At 41.6% G+C, this 25,469-nt stretch overlaps 1 protein-coding gene across 1 annotated transcript; it reads left to right on the forward strand.

Moving 5' to 3' along the window:
- Positions 1-448: 448 nt before the first annotated feature.
- On the forward strand, positions 449-23,558 carry slc7a8a (solute carrier family 7 member 8a). The gene is made up of 11 exons (XM_026162291.1): positions 449-1,478; positions 7,289-7,493; positions 10,983-11,134; positions 16,929-17,054; positions 17,840-17,993; positions 18,425-18,548; positions 19,615-19,718; positions 20,108-20,204; positions 20,320-20,469; positions 20,670-20,847; positions 21,255-23,558. The coding sequence occupies exons 1-11, from the start codon at positions 1,346-1,348 to the stop codon at positions 21,413-21,415; spliced, it is 1,584 nt and encodes a 527-aa protein (XP_026018076.1). The 5' UTR covers positions 449-1,345; the 3' UTR covers positions 21,416-23,558.
- The last annotated feature ends 1,911 nt before the right edge of the window (positions 23,559-25,469 follow it).

Genomic DNA, 25,469 nt, shown 5'->3' on the forward strand with positions numbered 1-25,469 from the left:
GATTCGTCCATATCAGGTGATCATTTTAGGCATATTTGATGATTTATAGGCGAGTGAAAAAATGTCACAAACATTCTTAGACATCTGCACACACAGGAAACTCTTTGGCCCGGAAAAACACCATATATGTGGTGAGGTAGAAATAAAGAAAATATGTTTGTTCAGGTCTGGATCTATTTGTAAAATATATGTGTGTATGTGGATTGGAACACACTAGCAGACACACACACACAAACACAGATTTACACACAAATCCCTGTGAACACTTGTACATTTTGGTTCACGCATGTAAATCATCAGACTAATTTCTCTCCACAGAATCAAAATAAATGTTACACCCCCGATTTAGGGAAAGGGGTCTGTGACCATGTAAAGTTGCACAGAACACACCGGCAGTGCTGTGGCGTGCAGCGTGAGGTGTGACGTCTCGGTGAAAGAGCTAAATTTAGACCGCATCTTGAATAATAAGCGAGAGAGTATGACAGAGGAAGGGGGGCAAAGGGAGCAGAAGCAATGAAGACTGAATCTACATTTATATCTTTTCTTTTCTCTTAATCAAAAAGCGGTTTTAGTTGTTTATTGAAGGAGGAATGAGTAACGCAGCACGAGCTCATGGTCGTGAGAAGAAAAACACAGACTCGAAGTAGACAGGGGGCTGGGAGTGGGGCGGTGCTATGAAGAACGTGTATCTACTCAAATTCAGTGTTCTGTTCAAGGTTTTCACAAGTCGGTGTTTACGGCAAAGCTGAGCTACTTCTGAGTGTTTCCTGCACTGCTGGAGCAGCTCTCTGAGAGGATGTTTTTGTCTCTCCGGCTCACACCTGGAACAAGGAAAGACTGAGAGAGCTCTTTCTTGTTTTGTTTCGAAGTGTCTCTTTGTTTGACACAAGGACCGTGTCACTGTATTTATTACCTACCTGACACTGGAATAAGCGTTTTTCTCTCGATAAACGGACTTATCATCACGCGCTGCTTGTGTCAGGCTCTACTGCGCGAGATCACTTTGTTTGGTTTGTCAGCTGCGCGGAAATCTTGAAGAAACTTAGCTGTCAGGAAGCTGCGCTTTTTTATTTCTTTTTGCACACGGTTTCCAAAAAGCACTTCACATTTTTGCTGACCTTATGCTTTTTAATATAGAGATTTTTTTTCTTAATCTGACAAATTAATCAAGTTGCTGAAAGCAGCAACGATAAACGTCCTTTATCAGATAAGCGGGGCACGTTTCCTGTACGCACAAGGAAGACGCACAAGGAAGACGCTTGCGCTCAAGCACTCCAAGCGCACGGGCAACACCAAGTGCATAAAAAAGACATTTAAAACGAAATAAAATCGTCCATCTAATAAGATGACGGACGGCCCAAGACAACGCAGCAGCACGGCGGGATCTGCCAAGGATGGTGCCGCTGTGAAGGAGTCAGGAGGAGGTGTTGCGCTCAAGAAGGAGATCGGGCTGGTGAGCGCCTGCGGTATTATTATTGGTGAGTGTCACTGCTGTTGCGTGGGAATGACATGTGGTGCAGGCTGTTGTCTGACAGCACAGCGACGAATCTTTATGTTGAATGTCTGAGGGTCTGAGACTGTATGAAAAGTGTGTAAAAATGAGAATATGACAAACAGGGACGGGACTAAGCACTGCAGAGAAAATCAGAGTATACAGCCACCTGCTCTTCAGTTATGAGCAGGGTAAAAAAAAGCTGCACTGGGATCAAATTCCAGATTTGATGAATGTAGTTTACAAGTTTATGATAATGATGATCATTTGTGTGACTCTAAAAGCAAGGCAGAAATGTTGCCAACACATATTGTAGTTAATCAAAAAGGGCGTTAAGTCTCCATCATGCTTAAAATGATTAAAACAGGCAAACACACTCTCTACAGAGCAACCTCACATGACAGCTGGAAACAGCTGAACACAGGCAGACACCACAAACTAAACTTATATTGTAATTGAGTCTGCCCTGTAACAGTCTCCTGCCCTTTGCCCCTGCAGTCGTTAATCACTGAAGCTATCATCATTTTTCTGTAGTCAATTTTCTGCAGCAATCAGGATGTTGTCCCTTTAACTCATCTCTGAGGATTGGTGCATGCAGTTTTTAGGCTCATGTGACTGATCTGAGCCTGCAGCTGTAATTTAGTTAGGATTGACTGGAAAATGCACCTTTAGCCCATTATAATGCACACACACACCACAATACAAGCTCAAAATTTCAACCCTACAGTGATACTGGATCATCCACTTACCATATGGTTCATCAGATAAAGGGTTAAAGACATTTCTCCAGCCACTTTAACTTTTAGTTCAGTTATTTGACTCCTTACTCCTGTAAAATGCAGGAACCTTTGCACGGGAATCCACCATTCTTTGTAATTACAGCTGAATACTGCACCGTGACACTTTTGAGGAAAAGTACTAATAGAAAGCTGCTTTGCTATGTATTTGAGTATTGTGTTGAGTGCAAAGACCCACAAGACTGTAAAGTTTAAGATCAAATCAGTAACATTTTGATATTTTCATTATGGATTTTCAAAAATTTCACTCCATGACTAAGACTCCTGTAGTGATAATGCCCACTATTCATGCTTAGAGTGTTTAATAAAGTATTGAGTACTCCAGCAGTCCCCTAAACTGCAAGGAGTGAGGAGTAAGGAAATGATGACAAAGGCTTAAGTCTTCGAATCGTTCAAAGTGCTGTTTTATATTACACGGGGCAAATTGTAAAATAAGCTATATGTACTGCAGCGTAACATAACATGCAAACTTCTCTTGGAAGAAGCTTTCCGAGGTCAGAGATAGAAGCAATGATGATGAGGATCAGGTGTGTGATTGATTAGCATTGTTTTAAATGTTGACTGATTGATTTTCAATCAAAATAGTTACCAAATAACCAGAAATTGCTTTTCATTTCAATTCAAATGACCACAATCAGCCTACTAGCACTGTCACTATCCTCGTGGATTAGATGGACTCAGTTAACGCGAGCGGTGAAAGCCATCCCTCATTTGTCTAACAGCAACAGGGGTCTCTCGATGCATTATCATCATCACATGACAAACTGATCTATAAAAACTTTGGGGTAAAATATGGCACAGGTTGTCCTGCCAGAGTGTGCGGTCCTCATGCTGACCTTGCCAGGAGGAATAGAAGGGCGGGGGATGAGTCACTCATTCACGTGTTTCCACGGCAACGGGAGAAGAGAGGGGAGACGGCGGGGTGGGTTGATATCCCGAGAAGCTTTCAACAAGAGAGGAGTACAAAAAAATGACGTGGCAGGGAGAGATGAGACTGTTACTCTGTGAAATCAGACGCTGGAGATCCCTGCGCATGCTGACAGCATCCTTACTCCACCAGCTCAGCTCCACCCTTCAACACACCCGCATTCATCATAATCTAAACTGCTTGCTTTATCAATCTCCATTTACCTGCCAATCGTTAAGAAATGTTGGGGCAGCACAGGGCCGGGAGGTTTTTATAGCCCTCCATAGTCCACACTCCTCGGCGCTCAGCCCTCTTGTCCTTGGCCAAGTAACTCATTCATGCCACTTCAGTTCACGCCGTCCTGTGCGAGGGAGACGTGAGCTCAGGTGACTCGACTGATCCTTTGGTTCACGAACATGCCCTGCTGGGTTTCCATGAAAAGGGTCGAGCACACGAGGACATCAAATGTTTTTATGGCCTATTGTACAGTTCAGGCATTTATCGCTCATACACGTACACACACACACAAATGAAGACACGTAACTGCAGAAAGGTCCAAAGCCTGGGATTAGAAGTGAACTTTTGGCCATTCTTGGCTCCACCCTGATAATGCTGTTTTATTAGCTTGCCTGGCTTAGCCATGTCTGAGCTGCACTCCAGTCTTTGTATTATGTAAAGAAATTCCTGGATGAATCGTACTTTTATTAAATATTAATTTCTTTTTAAACTGACTCACATTGCAGAGACTAAATCCAGGAATAATTGGCAGGATTAATGATAAACAGACAAACAAGCCTGCCTTTATTTTGCTTCCTCTTTTCCTCTTCTTGCTATCAAAACCATTAATGCGAGTTACGTCCGATTAATTACTTCAGTGTAATAATACCTTCCTTTCATATTCAAAAGCATGCACGCATGCACAGTCTGAGGCTCCGGCTGAGGGCCAAGCAGCAGGTTGCCTCAGCTTGGTAGCTGTTTAAACAGGGATTTGCAGCTGAGGGGAAATACAAAGACTAATTCTACAGAGCTTTGCAAAGGCTCATCTGGGTTATATCATAATGCTGCACAAACACACACAAGCTGCCTAACATTTATAACTTGTGGATGCTGTTTGGTTGAGTGATATCTTTAGGGGTGTCACAGGGAGGCTCAGGCAAGCTAATTTATACAATAGGCTGTATATAAAAGAGGGACATAGGCATCATTTATCTACAGTCTATGTAAAAGACTGAATATATAAACAGTGGTTAATGTGGAAACCATTGGCTTATAAACTACGGTTTCAAAGTGTTGAGTGTAGCATTTTAGCATTTTCTTTTTTCTTGTGGAAAGTTGTCTTAGCCACTTTCTTGAGCAACGTGCGTCTCTAATCTGCTGTGACATTAAGACTGATGCTGACTTTGCAAAAACACCCTTGGAACAAAATGTACTTACTGGGGGGGATGAACACCAGACTCCTCAGAAGGTCTTTCATTACAACCTCAACACAACAAAGCAGCATGTTCCTGTCACTCAAAGTGGCCTCGCCCATAATTATGCACAACTAAGCCTGAAAATATTTTAAATGGGTTTATATGTTGTTGCAATGTAGACTAAGACCTTGTTTTGTACCAGATTAGAAAAATCTTAAATCTGTTTTAAAGTCGGAGTTTTAACATGAACACCGCCTCATTTCTGTATCCAGCATCAGGTGTTTTTGTGTTTATTTTTCATGGCATTGTTTAGATTTTGGTTGTCGATGCCAAGTCTTACTACCACTTAAAACATGCACGTTAAGTGTTTTTATTTTTGCTTCATCGCATTCTCTTTTTTGGTGTTTTATGTTAAAAAATTATTTTGCATAAAGAATTACGTATCATTTAATTTGCAAATTATCGTTACTTTTTAGCTACTTTTTATTTCATTGGGGGTGGGTGGGGGGGTTACATGACTGCTCTGGTGACTCATGTGGGCAGCTGAACGTACCAGACAGTGATCCCAGTTTCTATTATGAGTCACATAAAATGTGGCTTCCTAGAAACCTAGATATGAAAAAGTGGTCTTTCTAATTCCTTAAAAATGAAATCTTGTTTTGAAAAACAAGGAACATAAATATGCTCAGAGGGCACAAACCAATCCTCTTCCTTTATGAAACAACGATCTAATAAAAAAATATATTATTTATATTTTGTAGTTAAAAATGTACCTAAATATGTAAAAAAGAACAACTTTGTGGAGATTCGACAGCTCAGACTTTTTATCGCCTGCTTCTTAAAGGTGATGCAGCACTCAGCTGGTCAGAGATTGCAAAGAGTTTAGCAACTCCACATTAAAAAACCAAAAAAACCTCCCAAATTTCTTTCCCCTTGGCCTGCTTGGAGACAAAGGGGTGTAAAACAACAAATGTAAGAACAGGAAACATGCAGATTCCACATTAGTCAGCAGTCTTGCACCGTAGTGCGCAATGATGCACATGACATGAACGCACTACATGCACGCGCACATTTGATTGCCTCTATAAAAAAGTCTCCATTATCTAAAGCTCAGAGCATAAACACATTCAAAACAACATAGATCAGACACTTTACACTCAAAAGCCTCTGGAAAGTCTACCAAACTTTATGTTGCACAGGCAAATCCACCCATCCAGACCGTTTTACAAGAAAAGCAACATTAATGCTGAGTCAGCAGATGGCTGCTTTCCCCCCCTGCCTCTAGATGTTAAAGGTGAGGCACTTTCTGTCATAAAGTTGTCAACAAAATCAGGGGAGAAAGAGTTTGTTTGTCTCCTTTTTACCTTTAAGCTGCAACTAGCGTTATGTAAGCCAGCGGCTGCTCTCGCCACTCGCACACGATCCATATGGAGTCTGTTACAGCTAAAAAACAATGTGCATGTTTTTAGTTGTGCACATGCCTTTGACTTAGATTAGGCTAATCTTAGAAAGCCGAGGTACCACGAGTGCTTAAATAGAGCAGCATTGTGTGTGTATGAGTGTGCAAACAAGGGAGGATTTTTAAAAAAAAAAAATTGTTTGATTTAGATTTATACAGGCCTGAAGAATCAGTCCTGTATTACACAAGAAATTAAAAAAAGCCCACCTGATTTCCTGGAAGATATATAAACAGAGATGTAGCGTTAATATTACACAGGTAAAATGTCTAAAAACCTTTACTAAAGGATGGTTTAGTTTGTCTAATTGGTTAAAATGGAAGTAGTTTGATAATATTCACAACTTAGAGCCCTAATCCCCCAGCTTGGTATGAACAGGAGTCGACAGCAGCTTAAATACTACACTTTATCTGCAGTTATAGCAGCCACAAAGGATCCACCTGATGATGTCTCGAGGCACAATATGATAGCATCGTTCATATCTCTGACTTTTGTACTGTAACACTGCACTCACTGTGATTTAACCCAGCCAACCTTTGACCCCGGCACTTTTCCCTGTGGCTGATGGCATCAAGCCTTCAAACCACGGTGAGCTGAACTTGATCAGTTCTCATGACCGCCAACGTCAGCCTTATCAGAGGAGTGAACGCTTTCGTGTTAGACCTGAACCCAACCATCCGTCTCTTTCATCTGCTGTGCAAACTGCTCTCTGACGCTCATTGAATATGTCAGGGCATTATTCTCCCCCCTCTGCGTCCACGTTTCAGTCCTCCTCCCTCTTTGCACTCGTTAACCCTGCTCTCGGCCCTCTTCCATCTCCTCATAGCTATGCCAAGTCAGCATATCGCAGGTTCCCACTTTGCCAGGCAGCTCGACTGATTCATTGCTGTTGAAACTCTGCTCGTTCTCTCTCTTATTTTTTAAAGCATCTTTTCCATTTTACTCGTGACCTAACTATTTATTTCCTGTCTAGTTTGTCATATGTCTGTTTCCTCAGTCTTTCCCTCGGTGCTTCTGGGTGAATTCATACACCAGTGATCAGCCATCCACTTGTATAATAATCACAAGATAGTAATAAATTGGTAGAGCAGTTGCCCTTATAGCCACACTTTGTTTTCTAATAACATGGGACAAGCCCTAAAGCTAGACAACTACTTCCCATAATGCTTTTGGACAGCACTTCTGAAACGTGAACCCTTTCTCTCTCTCTCTCCCTCCACCAGGTAACATTATTGGCTCAGGTATCTTTGTCAGCCCAAAGGGTGTGATGGAGAATGCCAGCTCAGTGGGCGTGGCTTTGATCGTCTGGATCATCACCGGCATCATCACCGCCATCGGGGCGTTGTGCTACGCCGAGCTAGGCGTCACCATCCCCAAGTCTGGAGGAGACTACTCCTACGTCAAGGACATCTTCGGCGGGCTGGCAGGGTGAGTGAGTCGTTCGTTCTTTTATAGATGTCACACATCTTCAGGGGTAAATCAGCACCTGTGTTTTAACTCTTCCCCGATTGGAGGTCTACTAGGGGTAACTCTGTTTTGTTTATTTTAATTGAGGAGTTTCTATCATTGGCCTCGTCATTGAACAAAAGACCTCAGAGTAGCTTACTGGGGCCACCCTTCGAAAAAACAGAAACTTATCCTAATGGCCCTGAAACCATGTTTTTATTGATTATATACTGAGGTGTCAAAACTCAACATTAAGGATACAGGGGGGGGGGGGTCGCCAGCTGTCTTCTTTATGCTGGAAAAAGTTAAGACCATGACGTACAAAAAATAGGACACCATTTGTTACTAATTGAAAGCTGATTTTCTCCATAACAAATGTGTTTTCAAAGGATTACATCTTTGTAATTGGAATGATTTATAGTTCAGCTTCTCTCTTTGGACTTTTTTATTCACTCTCACATCAGTGAGGGCTAAGAAGCCCCCAGTCATTCCACAAAAGGTTTGGTTATTAACTGCATGACAAAGAGAAGAAGGGCCTGAAATGGGCCAGAAACGACTAAAGTTAATTTGACATGGATTTGACGAGTCCTGGTGGATTATCCAGCTGATGGAGCTCAGATGTATGGATCCAAAGCAGGTCCAGAGGTACAAGCACAGCAACCAGATATAACATATTAAAAACACTAAATCCCACAATGATGTTAATTTTGTGAAATTTTTGCATCTAAAGTCCACCGTAGAAAGGTGGACTTTAGCTTGTAGCCAGCTGCAGATCTTAGAAACAGACATTCACCCAACTGACTCAAATTAGTTGCCAGTAAATGAGCTTCCAGGTGACTCAGAGAATCTCGAATGGCACGCCGCTGTGGGGGTTTTCAATCTTTAATGGAAAGTTTTGAATTGACTTTCCGCTCACGGCCTCCTCCCATTCATCCATAAATGGCTTCTTACAGCAAGAGCTTGGGAATCACGCTAAGTTAGTTTCCTAGCAAAAACAATATTGTTTGTTAGCGAAGATTTCACACACACTAGGCCTTTTCTCAGAAAGTAAACACACACCAGACCATTGTTGTTGTTTTTTCCAACTATCACAAGGATGCATATTATCAAGATATTCTGGGAGAGGAATTCAAGCAGACCAAACAGACAATGATTGTTTGTGTCTCTTTGTGCGCAAACTATCAATACACATCAATGAACATCTAACTCCAGAGACTTTGTACTCTGTGGCTTCACATGCTCAGTTTGAAGTGTTGGGGCCGCACCGTTTCCATGTGCCCTGGGTATAGCATAAATAAATCCATGTTCAAGGGATGTTTGTTTTTGTTTTGCTGCTCCCTTTGTCCCCATCTGTGTATATGGGGGCGTGCTTATAAGTCACTAACTGGAATGGTGGGTGTACTTACATCACCTTCGCAGCTGTGCGAAGGCGAGCTCGCAGAAGAAAGAATTTGAAAATTGTATCGTCAAACACTTGAATGGACAGCGCTTCATGCACAAAGGGCCTTTGTTGTATCAAACTGACGAGGGTTACGTAACACCTGTAATGTCCCCTACACGGAATACTGTAGGTGTAGCTGGTTTCAGTGGTTTAAGTGGAAGTTAAATGGAAACAAATGATTCACAAATTTCTCATTACATTCCATCATCCTAACTGCAAACCCTTCTGAAACTCTACACCGTAACTTTGCTGTGCCCGACACCGTAAACTGACGTGCATTTACTTAGAAATGTAACTGCAGGCCATGTTGTAGCCTCGACAAGTGGGTGACGCCGACAGCTGCATCTGTAGCTGTCGAGGGCGATGTATGGTTACATTTCTAGGAAGGTGCACGTCAGATTACGGTGTAGGATTTCCAAAGGGCTTGAAGTTATGACGTACCTAATGTGTAGGTTTAAAACAAAGTCGACTGAACACTAGCAACAGTGTCAACCACTTGTGTAGTCTAGGTCAAAGACTATACATAGACTCAGTGCAGAAGAAAGGCATTACTGTTAGCATTTTAGTTTTTAGGTGCAATGCTAACTTATGAGCTAACAGAATCTAACATTGTTTTCTAGCTGCATCCACAAACTTTATACACTGATATATTTAAATACTACTTAGTGCTAAATAACTTACAGATTGTTCTTTTCATAATTTATTAACAACCTAATATTCAACAAGTCCATTTTATAATATTATAGATAATTTATACATTAATTAACATTAAAATATTGCAGCTAGCTTGGTGTGCTTCAAAGTGTAATGGTAGATTAGCTTGTTTCATCGTTGTCACCTTAGTTTATCATATGTTTACACATTAAACCCAACACATTATTTTTTTACTGTATTTAACAGTAATAAATGTAGGTTTTAGATCCTTTTAGTAAAGTAAAAAAATACATCATTTACCTGAAATATACTAAATTTGAGTATTAAAAATGCTAAAAGTGAAGCGAGCAGTGTGAAAAGGGAGTTATTCGAGAGTGACGTTTTTTAACAAACACTCACAAATTCCAGCGAGCCGCCATCCCATTAATGCACTCGAGTGTAATGATTCCTTTTTAAGCTTCCAGAGAATTTAATGGAGATATCACGTGTACGGTTATACCTGTCACTCCGTTAAGCCCCTGAGCTCTGCTAAATCTCGTGTCATCAGCCCGATATTCATTTTATTCCACTATTGCTGATATCTGCCTGTTTGCATGTTTTTGTTATCATGCTGAGGCGAGTGAGATAAGTATTGTCAGGCATGTCTATCTAAACAAATCATGTAAGATGAAAACGAGGTGAAAATTACAAAATACATCAATGTGAGTAAACACAATAAAAAATGTAACAAAAAACAATGGGCTGATGTGATATTAAAGCAGACAATGTGTAACATGTGGCGTGTTGGTGTATTGTTTCACTGTTGCGTTTCTCCATGACTACTGCTACTTTGGCAGGTTAAAAGACTGGATGAGTCACCCCATTTTAAACTGTTGCCAGGCAGAAATGTTAGTGGTCTGGGTTAAACTAAATGTCGTTTCCCTGCACAAACACAGGAAAATAACGGGGCAATGTGCCGGTAACCTAACATCAAAGTAGCTGCAAATTTTTTTTACTATTTTAGTCACAAGCAGCATGAGATTTCCTCTCTTTGCTTTGTTCTGAGTGATGCAAGGAAGTGGTTCTATTCAGTAACTGGGTCATTTGTTTTTTAGTGTTAGCTGAGTATAGCAACTGAAGCCATTCATGGCTCCTCAGAACCCAAAGGTGACACTGTTGTGTAGCTTCTTTTCCTAGTACAAACTATTAAATTAATGTAATGTGGAGAAAGTGAAATAGGCACTGGTACTTTCATAAATGATTCACTAATCATTGACTGTTACAAGCTTAATAAACCATGAACATATGAACTGTTTTATTGACTTGTTATTTTTGTTCGCGTAGTCCATTAATACTCAGTTAAAGTTCTTTCATAACTATCCCTTCTTTTTGCGCAGGTTCCTGCGGTTGTGGATCGCTGTGCTTGTCATCTACCCGACCAACCAGGCTGTGATCGCGCTGACGTTCTCCAACTATGTCCTGCAGCCTCTGTTCCCCACCTGCTTTCCACCAGAAAATGGCTTGCGTGTGCTGGCTGCCGTTTGTCTTTGTGAGTAGCACATCACATCTAACTCGTGTGCACACGCCCAGACACAAATGAACCACAACCCAGAGGTGTGTTTTCCACGTCATGGAGGACAGACTTCCAACAACTAAGATAAACTGAACTACAAACTCTGACTGAATTTAATGGCGTTAATGCTAAACTGGTGAAGGCATTGACTTCTAAAGGTTACATAATAATTTGTGAAACACAAAAACGTTTAAGCAGTGATGTCTGTGAAGGTTCTCAGTCGTCCAGGTCATCGTAGTCTAAGGAGCTTGGAAAGAAAAGCGTCTGGACTTCTTTAAGTTTCTTGAAGACGTTTCAGCTCTCATCCGAGAAGCTTCTTCAGTTTTAAGAGCAATTGGTGGAGAGTCCCAGATTTTTTAAGACCTATTGGGTGTGTCCATAAGAGGGTCGTGGAGTCCCTATTGATCCTCTGCCTAATCACACGGCGTGAAAACGGGTGTTGGATCTCATAACTGGATTATAGATGGCGGACAGTTGGTGTCGTCAGCACATTGGTGTCGACACCAACTGTCTGGAGTTCTTCAAGAAACGTAAAGCAGTCTTTCTGAGCTGCTTAGAGTGGGGGTTTAAATTTGGCTTTAAGTATTGGTTATAGTTTCCTTGACGCATTGCCATCATATTTTGGCTCGGGGTCTCCAAGTGGTGTAAATGTCATCATCAGATAATGAGCAGAAGGCTCTATGGAGACCCTGTGGTTGTGTGATTGCTCCGAGTCTTACGTGGAGACTTGACCTTACAGCGGACTTGGAACGATGACTTGATCGTCTTGTCTCCGGCGCTCCATGTCGGCAACAATTGAGTACAATCGAGGGTTTGGGAGACATGTTTCACCTATTTTAAGGCCTAGTTCACTTCTCTTGTGGGAGGGGCTTAGAGCAAATATCTGCTTCATGCAGCTTTAACAAACGAGTCTAATAACAGCATTTAGATGTTGTGGAGTTCAACATTTGAAAGTCCTTTCAAGCACATTTTCCAATGCAGCAACTGTTGCTTTGTTGACGTCATCACATTCAACCTATTTATAATTCACTGACTGGTTGAGTTATGACTTTGTTTATCCAGTTTATGCCTTCTATCCCAGTTTTCCCCTGTTTTATGAAGCACTTGTGTTTTTTAACCCTCAGTTAGAGGTCATGTGAGAGAGGAAGTGCACAGGGAGCTGGCAGAGTTTAGCCGTGAGGAGTAAATGTGTGGAGACAAATGGAGAAATGTGTTGGCGCCAACATGACTGTGGTAGATTTGAGTACTTTGACAAAGTTCACACACACTAGACAAATACTTCAGGGAGCCTTGAGACACAAAAAGAGACGGTCGTGAAGCCTGGAGAAGAATACATGCACTGTTTGTGTTACCTGGCGGCGATTCGTGCGTTTCATGTATACATTGTTTTTATTGGGAGCTGTGGTCTAACCCCTGCAACTCTAATGAAATTTATTGGGGAATAAGGAGAGCAACAATGTTTTTAGGTCATCTCTTCTAAGGTACTGCAAAGTGCTTTCAGTTCTCAGGAGGACAACGGTTGTGTTCAGTGTGGTGTTTTCTGGATGCAGATTGATTTAAAATATCTCTCTCTGAGTTAAACTGCACACTAGTTCCTTCCTCGAGGCATTCTCACTCACTCATCTTGTATACTGCAGCTCTCTCAGATGTTTCCTGCATCTCCCTACTAAATCCAACTCTTGTTGTTTTTAAACTTTCTTTCTTTTTCGCCCTCCATCACTTTTTTACCATTACACTCAAAAAATGGTTGGATTTAGATCCTGAAAGTGAGTGGATGACTGCAGCATTTCTAATCAAAAGGCCGGTGGTTTGATCCCTGTCTGCATGCTAAAGCGTATAAAACATGCATAATTAAAAATGGCAAATACAAAGTTTCACTTTGTAAGTTTTTCAAGGGAGAGTGAAACTTTTTGCGGAGTATTGTATATTTTGATTTGCTTCCCATGATGAGCTCAGCTTGCTGTCCTGTTTGGCTTAATGATGCTGAAAGCTCACTTTCCAAAGACTTGCATGAGAATGCATGAAAAGACATTTAAATGTAGTTAACCAATTGATTGCTGCTAATGACCATAGCCAAAAACACTACTGCTACTTTACTAAGCTGGCAGAATAAGCAGTCTTATGCTCCGAGTTATTTGGCACCAAATAGGTGGAAAGCAATAATTGCTTGCTTACATTTGAAGAAATGTCATTTGAAATTGGCAGAAGAAGCCCTGTTACAACAACAAAATAGCTACATGGCACACTTCTGGTTGGAAACACTTAAGCTTAATGCGGGAAAGCCTGTAAATACGCCTCTGAAAGGGCTGAAAGGGATCAAACTTAATAACCATCATGGTCCTTGACAAGATATACAACAAGCATGTTGGTGCTGACGAAGCAGGCAGGAAACAGCTTCTTTGATATTGTTTAGTTTTTCTGTTTCTGTCTGAATACTTTGCTTTTAATGTTTCTGACACATTGACCTGTATTAACCTGCCTTTTTTTAATCCACTTACACAAATGACTTGAAGCCAAATGTGCTTAGCTCTACCAAGAACTGCTAGCACATGCTTTATTGCGTAATTCTAGATTTTCTTCTTTCTTGAGTTGATTAGACAGATGTTGCCAGGCAGCTTTTAAGGGGAAAAAAAGCTTGCTGATGATTTGTTGCTCAGAGAAAAGTTGGTTAAAGGTCACCTGCTCGTTTCCTTTGGGTCTGTGTTTAGACGTACCTGTGATTTCCTAAACATGGCCTTTGCAGAATGTTATGTAATAGTTTGCAGGATATTGCCTTACTTATTTATTTCCGGATTAGGTGACAGGCAAACCAGACAGTACCAGTCACTGGGCAGTTTGACAGCGTCATGCTGCATGACAGGCTTTTATTTTTTAAATGGTGTACCATTTCAAAGACATGCAGGGGGATTCTTCGTGAGGTCTGCCTCTTCCTACAGATGGCTCCGTGCAAGGTCATAATTCTCCAATGTTTTCCTACAGGCTCATGGTTAATTCAGGACATTTTCCTATACACACACACATGCGCACGGAGCAAATAATGTCTTCATTTTGTATGCTGTGCTTAGAAAAAGCTCAGCAGCTCCAAGTTCCAATGGTGCCTTCAGGTGTTTGTCCACAATCTGCCAGTCAGCAGCAGAGCAGGAGGGAATGTTTATGCTGTAACTGAAATGTAGAGCAGTGGGAAACATCATCTGGCTCTTAAAACAGTTGTTTACCACCAGATCAGTTTGGGGATTTAATATGTAGTTAATGAGAGTTACATAAGAATCAGTCTTGAACTAATCTGCATGCCTTTTGTTTCCTGCTTTTGTGTGGAGGAAGTAGCAGCAGGAGATGCACAAATTTCTGCGTAGCTCCACCACAACTATGTCCGATCTGCAAAGCCCATCATGTGCCCCTCTTTGTCTGCATTGAGCACACAGTATGTTAATATCATGCATGTCCGTTCACGTGCACCTGGCTTTGTTCCCCGCAGTGGCAGCTCCGCTCAGAGTTATTTAATGTGATGAACTTAATCCCACAAAGTCAAACAAGCTTATTCTTTGATGGCACCCTATTGGCCTGAACCCACTGGCTTGTTGTGCTCAGCAGTACAGATCAAATCCATTATCTCTTGTATGTGTTAGCTTTCCCATGAGGTCAAAAGCTTTTCTAAATACATTTTAGGACTTTCTAAAAAAAAAAAAAACTTCTGCTAAATGCTAGATGAGCAGGATTAGAGAGCTCTGAAAGGACCAGACAGTTAGAAAAAACATCGGTCATCCCTATAAAACTTTAACATGTCAAGTAATTTCTCGAGGCCGCGCTTATCTGGCTTCATCACATCAACCCTGATATGAAGCTCTCTAGTAAATACATCGACAGGAGCAAGTCCACAAACTTTCAAAAAGTAGCAATCACATGTAATGTTGCACTATATAAGCATGCAAGCATAGAAATGCTCCAAAGTGCATTGCATTATTCATAAATCGCCACTCGTGTTGTAGCAACTAATTGCTTCCTTTTAAAGGGAAACTGCAGGTGAGGCACACGACGATAATGGGTGAATGTGATGATGCAGCAAGGGAGTCAAATGTCGCTGCTGTCTATGTGCGGCTTTAATCTAATTCACTGACCTGATATGAGAGAAACTTTAAATCTATCGGGGTCATCAGTGATATATCTCATATCTCCTTTGCCTGTTGGGCAAAATTATGCAGTGACAGTGCCTTTGAGTGAATGAAGTGATAAAGCAATTAATGCATAAACCAGCACAGCCTTCAGTGATACTGATCAACAAATTTTACTCGGTTACTATTACTTCAGCTCATAAACACCCGACTCCAAAGATAAGTCGACATAAGCATGCTCAGCAGAATACTTTTACACAATCTATACATGGTCTGACTGTTTCACAGTGCAAATTTCGTATATGTCCGGTAATAACAGTAGGAGTGTCCGATCATACGTGACAATCTGAAGTCAATGATATTGAAGGATTCGGTTGAAAAATTGGAGCAAAGTGAAGTAAAACAAGTCCAGTCAGGACCACAAGAAAGTCATTATGTCCATCTGTTGTAGTTTTTGTTGGTGGTGTGGTTCTGTTGTTTTATGCTTGCAACGCTGAAAGCAGAGAGGGCAGCAGCAAGACCTCAGACCAGAGCAGCATTAATGATGGTAGATATGCTCTCGGCTAACGCCTGATTTAGGAATCGCTGTTGAGGCTACCACATAACCTACGTAAGCTGTCAACGTCACTGCCGATATTTACGCTGGTATGCGGTGAATTATGTTAAATACCTTGGACAAGGTATTTAACATAATTCCAAGGTCCAAAGACATGCAGCTTGTGGGGATAGGTTAATTGGATAATCCAAATTGTCACTAGGTGTGAATGTGCGAATGAATGTGAGTGCGAATGGTTGTCTGTCCCTGTGTGTTAGCCCTGCGACAGACTGGCGACCTGTCCAGGGTGTACCCCGCCTCTCGCCCTATGACAGCTGGGATAGGCTCCAGCGCCCCCCCGCGACCCTGAAAAGGATAAGCGGAAGCGAATGGATGGATGGATGGACCTTGTGGTCCTTGTCCCAGTGTGTTTCATGTGGTGCCAGCTGATAGAAACAAACAAAATGCTGGGACTTTTTCCCTCCTGGGTCTTTGCTCTTTGTTGTGGTCAGTTGTTTTTTTCGGGTACAAAACATTTTTGTCCCTCTAGTTCTTTCCCTTACATCAGTGCTGAGTTTAGTTTCAGCAATTGCCCTCCAGGACTTCACTGACATTTGTCCTTACATTTGTACTATGATTATTGCTCCTAACTATGATACGATTTTTAGGCAATATTGTTATTCTCATTCATACACTGCTGCGAAAAAGTAGCCCGAAACATGGCACAGGTGTAATTGGCCAATCGCAGTAGTTGCTGACTGCACCGACTCGACGTGTAGTTACATTTTTAGGTAGGTGCAGGTCAGGTTACATTGTAGGTTGCAGGGTTGGTTTTCCTGGGTTTCGCAGTTAAGACGTAGCCACTAAAGGCTAAATTCTCTGAAACGTCTTGATAAGACGGAGCTGGGGTGGAGTCGGGTTGCAAAGTGGCTTGCATATTCATATTAAATAAAAGAAGACAGAAGCAGCCTAAATAGCACAGTTTAATGAGAGTGATATCTGCTGAGCCGTCAGCTGCTGCGAGCTGGCACTGAGATCAGCGACAGCTTGCAACTGAGCTTGATTTTGAGTATTGGCTGAATTAATGCTGTCCTTGATTTATAACTGTGTGCTTCTCTCTTATTAGTGCTGCTGACATGGGTGAATTGCTCCAGCGTGAGGTGGGCCACCAGAGTGCAGGACATGTTCACTGCCGGCAAGCTGCTGGCGCTGGCACTCATCATCATCATGGGAGTCGTGCAGGTCTGCAAGGGTAAGCTCACCGCTGCCATATGTGCATTCATATGTGCATCGCTCACAATGGTTTCGCCATTTCTTGCACACACAGACACAGACTTAGGGTCAGTGGGGACGCGCTCAGTGTGTCGGGACAGTAAAGGCTTCACATCAGGGGTCAGCGAGTTGCTGGGGCCCTTTTGCTAATATCAGCAGGCTTGTGAGGGTTTACAGCACAAACATGGCTGAGGAAGAGTTATTGTAAGGGCAAAACGGGGATTTCTGCACAATTGTCTGGAGATAATGAAGAGTTCAAAGGCTGATTTGATGGGAGGAATTTAGCTCATATCTGAGGAACTGTATGCAATAGAGAGAGTGGTAGACATATCTTTAAAAACAAGCCTCAATAGGGGATTTAAAAGAATAAAAAAGAAGGAATGAGGAAAAGCAGTACACATTCTACAAAGTCACTTTACAAGGATTTAACAAAGTACCTTTTACAACTTGTTTTATACACGCTGATTTCATTAGCTGATAGTTTTCAGCTGGGCTCCCTACAGCATGGCCAGACCTCAGAGGAAACCAGGCTGTTTACCCCGGCAGCAAAACAAGTTATCAAACCAGAGATAAATGATTGGGAACAGGCCCGCTTAATTTGGGAAGGTCATGCAGATTTAAGAAATGAACAGAGAGAACCATAAAATAAACTGCTTTTTGTTTTTTGTTATTTACTATGACTAGAAAATTGGAAAAGTTTGTGCTATCGTTGTAAATGTTCCATTGTGTTTGTGCCAAGCTGAAGATTTTCTCCTCTACCTGTAGGAGAGTACTACTGGCTGGAGCCTGCCAACGCCTTTGAGCCCTTCCAGGACTACGATGTAGGTTTAATAGCCTTAGCTTTCCTACAAGGCTCCTTCGCCTATGGCGGGTGGAACTTCCTCAACTATGTCACAGAGGAGCTGGTGGATCCTTATGTGTAAGACACTTTACGCTGCCTCTCATATACATATATAAATATGAAGCTGCTGTGTGTAGAAAACCACATTCCCACAAGATTAAATGCCACACTGCCACAGGAATATATCTGATTTATAAGCTGCTTGTGACTGTTTGAGTAATTAGCAGTCACATACCAACAAAGCTTATTTTTAATCCCTGATCCTTTTTGCTAAAGCTCTCTGAAATTTATGTAACTTAACAATGGAAAAAATCCCCCTGACATTCCCAGTGTCTGGTCACAGATGTAGAAATAAAAAAGTAGTGACTTATTTCCTCATTTCCTTTTCTTTGGTAACCTTTCTTATCCATTAATACCCCACCTGTAAAACATCCTTTTTAATTTCCTTCCTTAAATCTTTTGCTTTTCTCTCAGTTCTTAAGTGAAGTATTGTGCTGTATTGTCTTCAGGAACCTTCCTCGCGCCATCTTCATCTCCATCCCTGTCGTGACCTTCGTTTACGTCTTCGCCAACATCGCCTATGTCACAGCCATGAGTCCTCAGGAGCTGCTTGCCTCAAATGCTGTTGCTGTGGTGAGTAGCTGTGGTGGTCCTGTCACTTCATTCAGACACACCTTGTTATTTCAAATGAATGACACCCTCTAATGGTCGTTGTTGGTAAATGCATGGGCAATAATACTATGACTGTGTAGGACAGGGGTGGGGAACTTTAGATGTGTCCTTGAGCACACAGCTGATGTAAAGGCTAAATGACCTCCTGAACATGTCTTGAAGTTCTCCAGAGGCCTGGTGATTAACTAGTCATTTGATTCGGGTGTGTTGACCCAGGGTGAAATGGAAAACCTGCAGGACACCAGCCCTTGAGGCCTGGAGTTCCTACCCCTGGTGTAGGATCTCAGGCATCTAGGTCAAGGTAGCCTTGAGAGCTTGAAAAGAAGGGAGCTGGATGTGGTTTTTTGAAGATGTTTTGCCTCTCATCCAAGAGGCTTCAGTTCTCAAACAACTGGTCCAAGGTCCAAGATAATATACACCTAGTAGGGTAACCATCCCCTATAGAGGTGGTCCTGAGTCGTCACCAGGGCTGTTGGAGACATTATGGTGGGTGAGTTTATTACCTGGGACTCTCTGCTAGTTGTTTTAGAAATGAAAAGTCCTGTTGCCTTCTTTTAAAGCTCTCAAGTCAGTAACAGTGTGTTAGATTAAGAAAAAAAACAGGAACTTTTCTGTGATTTGTTTGTTTATTACTTTGGCATAGTATGGATGTCCATGAGGGAGGTCTTTATCAGTGCCCTCGTTCACATTTTTCAAGCTGCCAAGTGGGTCAGATTGGAATCTTTGATTGGTCGTTTCAGGCCCATGGGCCTTATGTTTGACACCAGCAAGCTATAAGATATAAAAAGTAGTGTATGATTCAGTTGTAGGGTTAATTAGCATGTGACAAAACTTGAATGTAATCTATGAGTACATGTTAAGCAGTCCAGCTCCAGTTTAAAGTAAATGAACATGAGAGGTGGTGTTGAAGTGGGTTTTGCGTCTATATAGGTCTTCTGTGTGTACATCATCTATTTCTATCTCCAATTAAAACACATACTTATGTGCCTTTATGTCTGTTTATCATCCAACCCTTTCTCCATCCCAGACTTTTGGTGAGAAGCTGCTCGGAGTCATGGCGTGGATCATGCCCATCTCTGTGGCTCTCTCCACCTTCGGGGGAGTCAACGGTTCCCTCTTCACATCTTCACGGTTAGTTGGACTAGACTGACTTGTATCAACAGACTACGTACTATGTGAAGTCAGTGTTTGACATCAAGGCCAAAGCTTTACTATGAACTGCTCTAACATGACACATTTTGCATGGATTGTCTCAGTAGTCCTCAAATTTAAAGTCTGTTCTTCATAACCAAATGTAAAATGTGGCAGACAGAGAAGTCAACTAGGGCACTTGGTTTGGGGCAGGCAGCGTTTTTGGAGAGGTCGAAATGAGCTTTAACCTGCTTTTATGTCCACTAAATTCATCACAGTCGTAATACTGAGCACCCAGACCCCCTCCAGTCTTTCTTGCTTTCTTCATAATGTTTGGCTTCTCCCTCGTGCTAACATTGTTCATTGTGTTTGTCCTTCTCCCTTTGCAGACTGTTCTTCGCCGGAGCCAGAGAGGGCCACCTCCCCAGTCTGCTGGCCATGATTCATGTGACACGCTGCACTCCCATCCCTGCCCTGCTCTTCACAGTGAGTACTGCTCTCCCTGTTACACGGCTCCATATTACCTCTACCACATACACAAGTTCTTCTGTCTCCATTGACCACACTCGGTTAAACACAACAAACCTTTCTCATTCCTCAGTGCCTGTCCACCCTCCTTATGCTGTGCACCAGTGACATGTACACCCTCATCAACTACGTGGGCTTCATCAACTACCTCTTCTACGGAGTTACTGTCGCCGGGCAGATTGTTCTGCGTATTAAACAGCCCGACATGCACCGGCCAATCAAGGTCTGTTCATGTGGTGCTTTGGTTTAGCTTTGTACTCAATATATTTTGCACTTTGCTTATTTAAACAATGTAAATGTCCATCTAGTTCAGCTTTAATGGGAATAGCTTTTAATTTGAGTTAAATGAATGATTAAAAAGTGGTTTAAAAAAAATTGTTCTTTCTACGTTATAAAAATCTGTTTTCCTCTCTCTCCTCTCAGATCAGCCTGATATGGCCGGTAATTTACCTCCTCTTCTGGGCCTTCCTGCTCATCTTCTCCCTCTACTCTGAGCCCCTGGTGTGCGGCATCGGCCTCGCCATCATGCTCACCGGTGTCCCAGTCTATTTCCTGGGAGTATACTGGGACAACAAGCCACAGTGCTTTGACGCTTTTGTTGGTATGTCCCCATAAATCAGCCCAATATTTTTCCTCTCATTAACTTAATGATTCAATGTTCAGGAAATGCAAATTCATTATTGTTTAGGAACTATTTTATAAGTCAGAAGTGTTCTTTGACACCGTACTTAATTTAGACACAACATGCTTTAAAATAATTATATATTTACAGAAGCAATCATGACCAGTGGAACTTCGTGTCATGAGATGTAGCTCTTGGGTTGTTTGTAGTTGACTTTGATGTGAATTTGTTAGGATGTCCACTCCACGACCGCAATGTTATAAAATGTTATAACTACAAGTAATAGCAGTTGTTTTTCTTTATGCTATTTAATAACTGCATCATGTAGTCAGACAGCCTGCACCTCAATCTGTCCTCACTCCTTTTCTTTTGCTCTCTTCTCTCAGATAAAATGACATACGTGGGCCAGAAGTTCTGTATGGTCGTTTATCCGGCCGAAAGCGACAGCAGCAGCAGCGGGAGCGGCGAGGAAGGCGAGGAAATGAAGGAGGCTAGGGCTCCTCTGTCGAAGGAGGACAGAGACAACCGCAAATCAGCAGACTGCTGAAGTGCAACTTTTCATATCTCACCTGCTCACCAAACATATTCAGACACCCACGTGGGTGCACACACACACACACACACACACACACATGAAAACACACATCTATACACGTGCCCCCACGCCTAGTCTTTTATTTGATGTCAAATTAAGTAGTCTGGCCTCAAACCTTCCTGTCTGGGGTCCATCAAAAGTGCAATAAACAAAGGTTAGCACCTTCCATTTCATCATCATCATCATCGCCCTGCCCTTTATTCACTATCTGCAAACTCTCGCTGTAAGAGCGACTTTTTTTATACGTTTTTTTTTTTAAATTTCTATCACAAGACTGACCGTGATGACTTCAACGCTTTTTTTTGTTCTTAGTTTTTTTGATGTTGTTAATCTGTGTTTTCATGCGTTCAGCACACCCGAGCTGCATTTTGATTGTGAAAATCCGATTCAGATCAAGTCATTTCATGTTGTGATGTACACTAATACTGTTTTTGTGTTTAACTTTAATTCTGAAACATTTCTCATTCATTTACTTTGTAATTGTGATAATTGCTTAAGTTTTTCTAGTACTATTAATATATTAATTTTAGTGTTTTCTAACACCGTATTCATGTCAGCTCTTTTTGTATTCTTCGAAGTGTGAATGTGGGACACCTGTATTGTATTTGTGGTGCACAGGTTTTTTTCTTAATTGCCTTAATTAGAATATACTCCTGTGCTCGTGTGCCATTCCAGCTGCGTTTTGACAGATGTGGGGACTTTTTCTTTTCTTTTATCAAAAGAAAATGAAGCAAACCCCCCCCCCAAAAAAAAAAAAACACACTACACAGCAGCACGGGCTGAAAGGAGCCCGCTGGTGAGTCGCGCTCGTTTTCTCCATGCTTTGCTCGCGTGCTCGTGTGAACGCCTGCGTTTAAGTGTTTCATGACCTCTGATGAAAATGTTTTTGTAGCTTTACTTTGTAGCTTTGTTGAAATCAGTTTTATGCTTTGTGTAAGGCATAAGCACAACAGCTTTACAACAAAATGATATTTTCGAATAAAGTAATGAAGTAGACGACATTTTAGTGCAATATTACGACTGCTACCAGCAAAATCTGAACACGCACCCCTGAATGAACTCATTACATGCTGTCTGGTTATGTTATGATTGTCCTGTACATTCTGGTAACAACACTCCCACGCACATAAACACTCACTCCTGTATCCACAGCCTTCCTAGTTTTACACTAGTGTCTCAGGGCATCCCCACTGCCTTCTCCTTACATACAGTACACTGCCTAAAACCAAACACATCCGGCTGACGGCTTGTTTGAAAACCAGTTTGTTAGTGGTATATGTCTGTACTGGTGCTTTAGATATTTATTCCTCAGGAGTCTCAGTCACACAAGAGGATGATAAGTGTTAGAAACCAGTGTTGTAGAGATTTGTCTTAAACTGTAAGAGGCGCAGGGTTTCTTGGATGTCTTTACAAGTACAATGATGTGTTTTGTGCCTGATTGTGCATTTACACCAGTGTCATAACAGTCTGTAGATTGTTTCTTAGTAAATAAAAATAACCACTGACTAATGTTTGAATTTTTAATTAAGGCCTCATTTATGTCTATCTATCTATAAATGTACACAAAATAATTTCAAAGGATGCTTTTAATGTGAACACCTTCGATCGTGACATTTCCATCAGTTTTTATGATGCAGGCCTGAAAACTTTTTCAACTCTGAAACAAAATGCTGCAACTTTATGTGACACGACAATGCAAACTGTGCCAGGTGTAACACAAAGTTTGAAGCTTGATCTGTGTTACTTAAAGCACCGCAGCGCCGACTTTCCTTCCCTGATGTGCTGCAGCTGCGCTTCTTGCTTGCATTTAGACCAAAAACAGACCTTCAGTGTGGTCGAACTATTTTTGTTGTATGTGCAAATAGCTAAGGTGATATGAAAGTAGCTAAGGTGATATGAAAGTTCCCTACTTGCAATATGTTATAATAACCACATACGCTGTAATAAGAATGCCATTTTTAAATCTGTCTCTAATTTAAGATGCATTTTACCTTCCGTGCTGAGACTCAAGTCTCAAGCCTACTTCTGTGTTGAAAATGTAAATGTACATGTTGGCGATGAGTGTGTGAGAAGAATTAAAAACATATGTGAGGAAGCGTTCTCATGTCTTCGTTTTTTGCAGCTTCAGTTGAACTTAATCATCTAGTTACGTGTCCATGGTCCGGTGTTGTCTGACCTGTTCATGCTGTTGGCAGACTGATACACTTGATCACACTGAGAAAGGTTAAAAAAAAAGATAGGGGTGCTAGATGCCGTTTATAGGTTTACATTATGGGTCATTTCAGCCTGTTGCTGCGTGGTTGCAAAATGTATATAATTCAACTTTTGTGGATCTAAAGGTTGTTGTGAAATGAAAACGATAGGATGGATCATAGGAAGGTCTAAAAAAAAAACGTTATTTTAGCTCGCTGATAGGTGGTTGCCAAGCAATGTGGTGACATCACAATATATCATACATAATTTAGCTTTTGAGTATTAGAAATTTTGAGATGTGGCTCAAGAGTTGGGAGTTCGCCTTGTAATTGGAAGGTTGCCAGTTCGAGCCCCGGCTTGGACAGTCTCGGTCGTTGTGTCCTTGGGCAAGACACTTCACCCGTTGCCTACTGGTGGTGGTCAGAGGGCCCGGTGGCGCCAGAGCCTCGCCTCTGTCAGTGCGCCCCAGGGTGGCTGTGGCTACAATGTAGCTTGCCATCACCAGTGTGTGAATGGGTGGATGACTGGATGTGTAAAGCGCTTTGGGGTCCTTAGGGACTAGTAAAGCGCTATATAAATACAGGCCATTTACCATTTAGATGTGACTTATTGAAATGAGATGTTACCGTCATGAAATAAAATGATGGAAGCTATTTTTGAGGTATTGTAAGGGCAAAAATGCTAAAAACTGATCACTTTGAGCCATTGGTAGGTGGTTGCTAGGCAACACAATGACATCATAATATCAGATGTAGATAAAAACCCTTAGGGACGTAAGATGTAACCGAGTGCCACGTTTGGTTGTTTAACTCCTGACGGTGGAGTTTGCGGACAAACAAACAAACACAGATCAGAAACAGAAAGCAGTAAACACGAGTCGTTTGCAGGATCAAATTTATTCTACTGACAGATCAATCCAAAGCAAAAGTCAGTTTCTCATAACTCGTCACACACTGGTGGGAGCAACGTGGGAACTAACACAGCAATGCTTCTCAAACAAACAAACCACGTAAACTGAAGCCGCGCTCCTCACTACAGTCAAATATGCAATGAGAGCAAAAACCAACTCTGCCCAACACATTAAATAAATCAGTAGCTTACCCAACGGACATGCTCAGGCTGCTTATAAAGCAGGCTTACAATCAACTACCATATGTGGTCCATGATTTAGAACAAGTTGCAGGAGATTTTCCTGACATCACATGTTGGTCTGCATCACAGGAATAGTTTTAGATTTTAGGAAATGCAGATTCATGAAGACTTTCACCACTCTCACATAGTTTGGTCCATAATTTGTTGCACAAAGACACTTTGCCTCTGTACACGACCACAGCAGATATGTTTTTAAATGAAACAGTCTAGATATAATTTCACTCAAGCATTTTAAATAAAAATTAACATTAACCGTTTATGAATTAAACAGACATTATATAGTCATTTTTATACAGTCTCCCATTTTCAGAGGCCTGCTCCTCGTTAATATTTGAAGCTGATTCCATGTGTTGAATTTATAATTTAAAGCTTTTCACTAAAACTCTAAATATGAGGAGGCCCAAGACATGTTAGTGTAAGTGAGGGAGACCATCATTAGGCTGAAGAGCTAAAATAAACCTGTCTGATCAACAATCCGACACATTCTTCCAAAAATATTAAATGAATGCAGAGCTCAGCAATACCACAGAAGACTAAATTAAAAGAGAAACATTAAAACAAGTCAAGCACACGCTTGAGGAAGAAGGTGCATCGCTGTGAAAGTCTACAATCACGACACACTTTCATGAATGTTAATACAGAAGGTTTACAACAAGGTGCA

Source organism: Astatotilapia calliptera, chromosome 3 (assembly GCF_900246225.1).
Source record: "Astatotilapia calliptera chromosome 3, fAstCal1.2, whole genome shotgun sequence".
NCBI lineage: Eukaryota > Metazoa > Chordata > Actinopteri > Cichliformes > Cichlidae > Astatotilapia > Astatotilapia calliptera.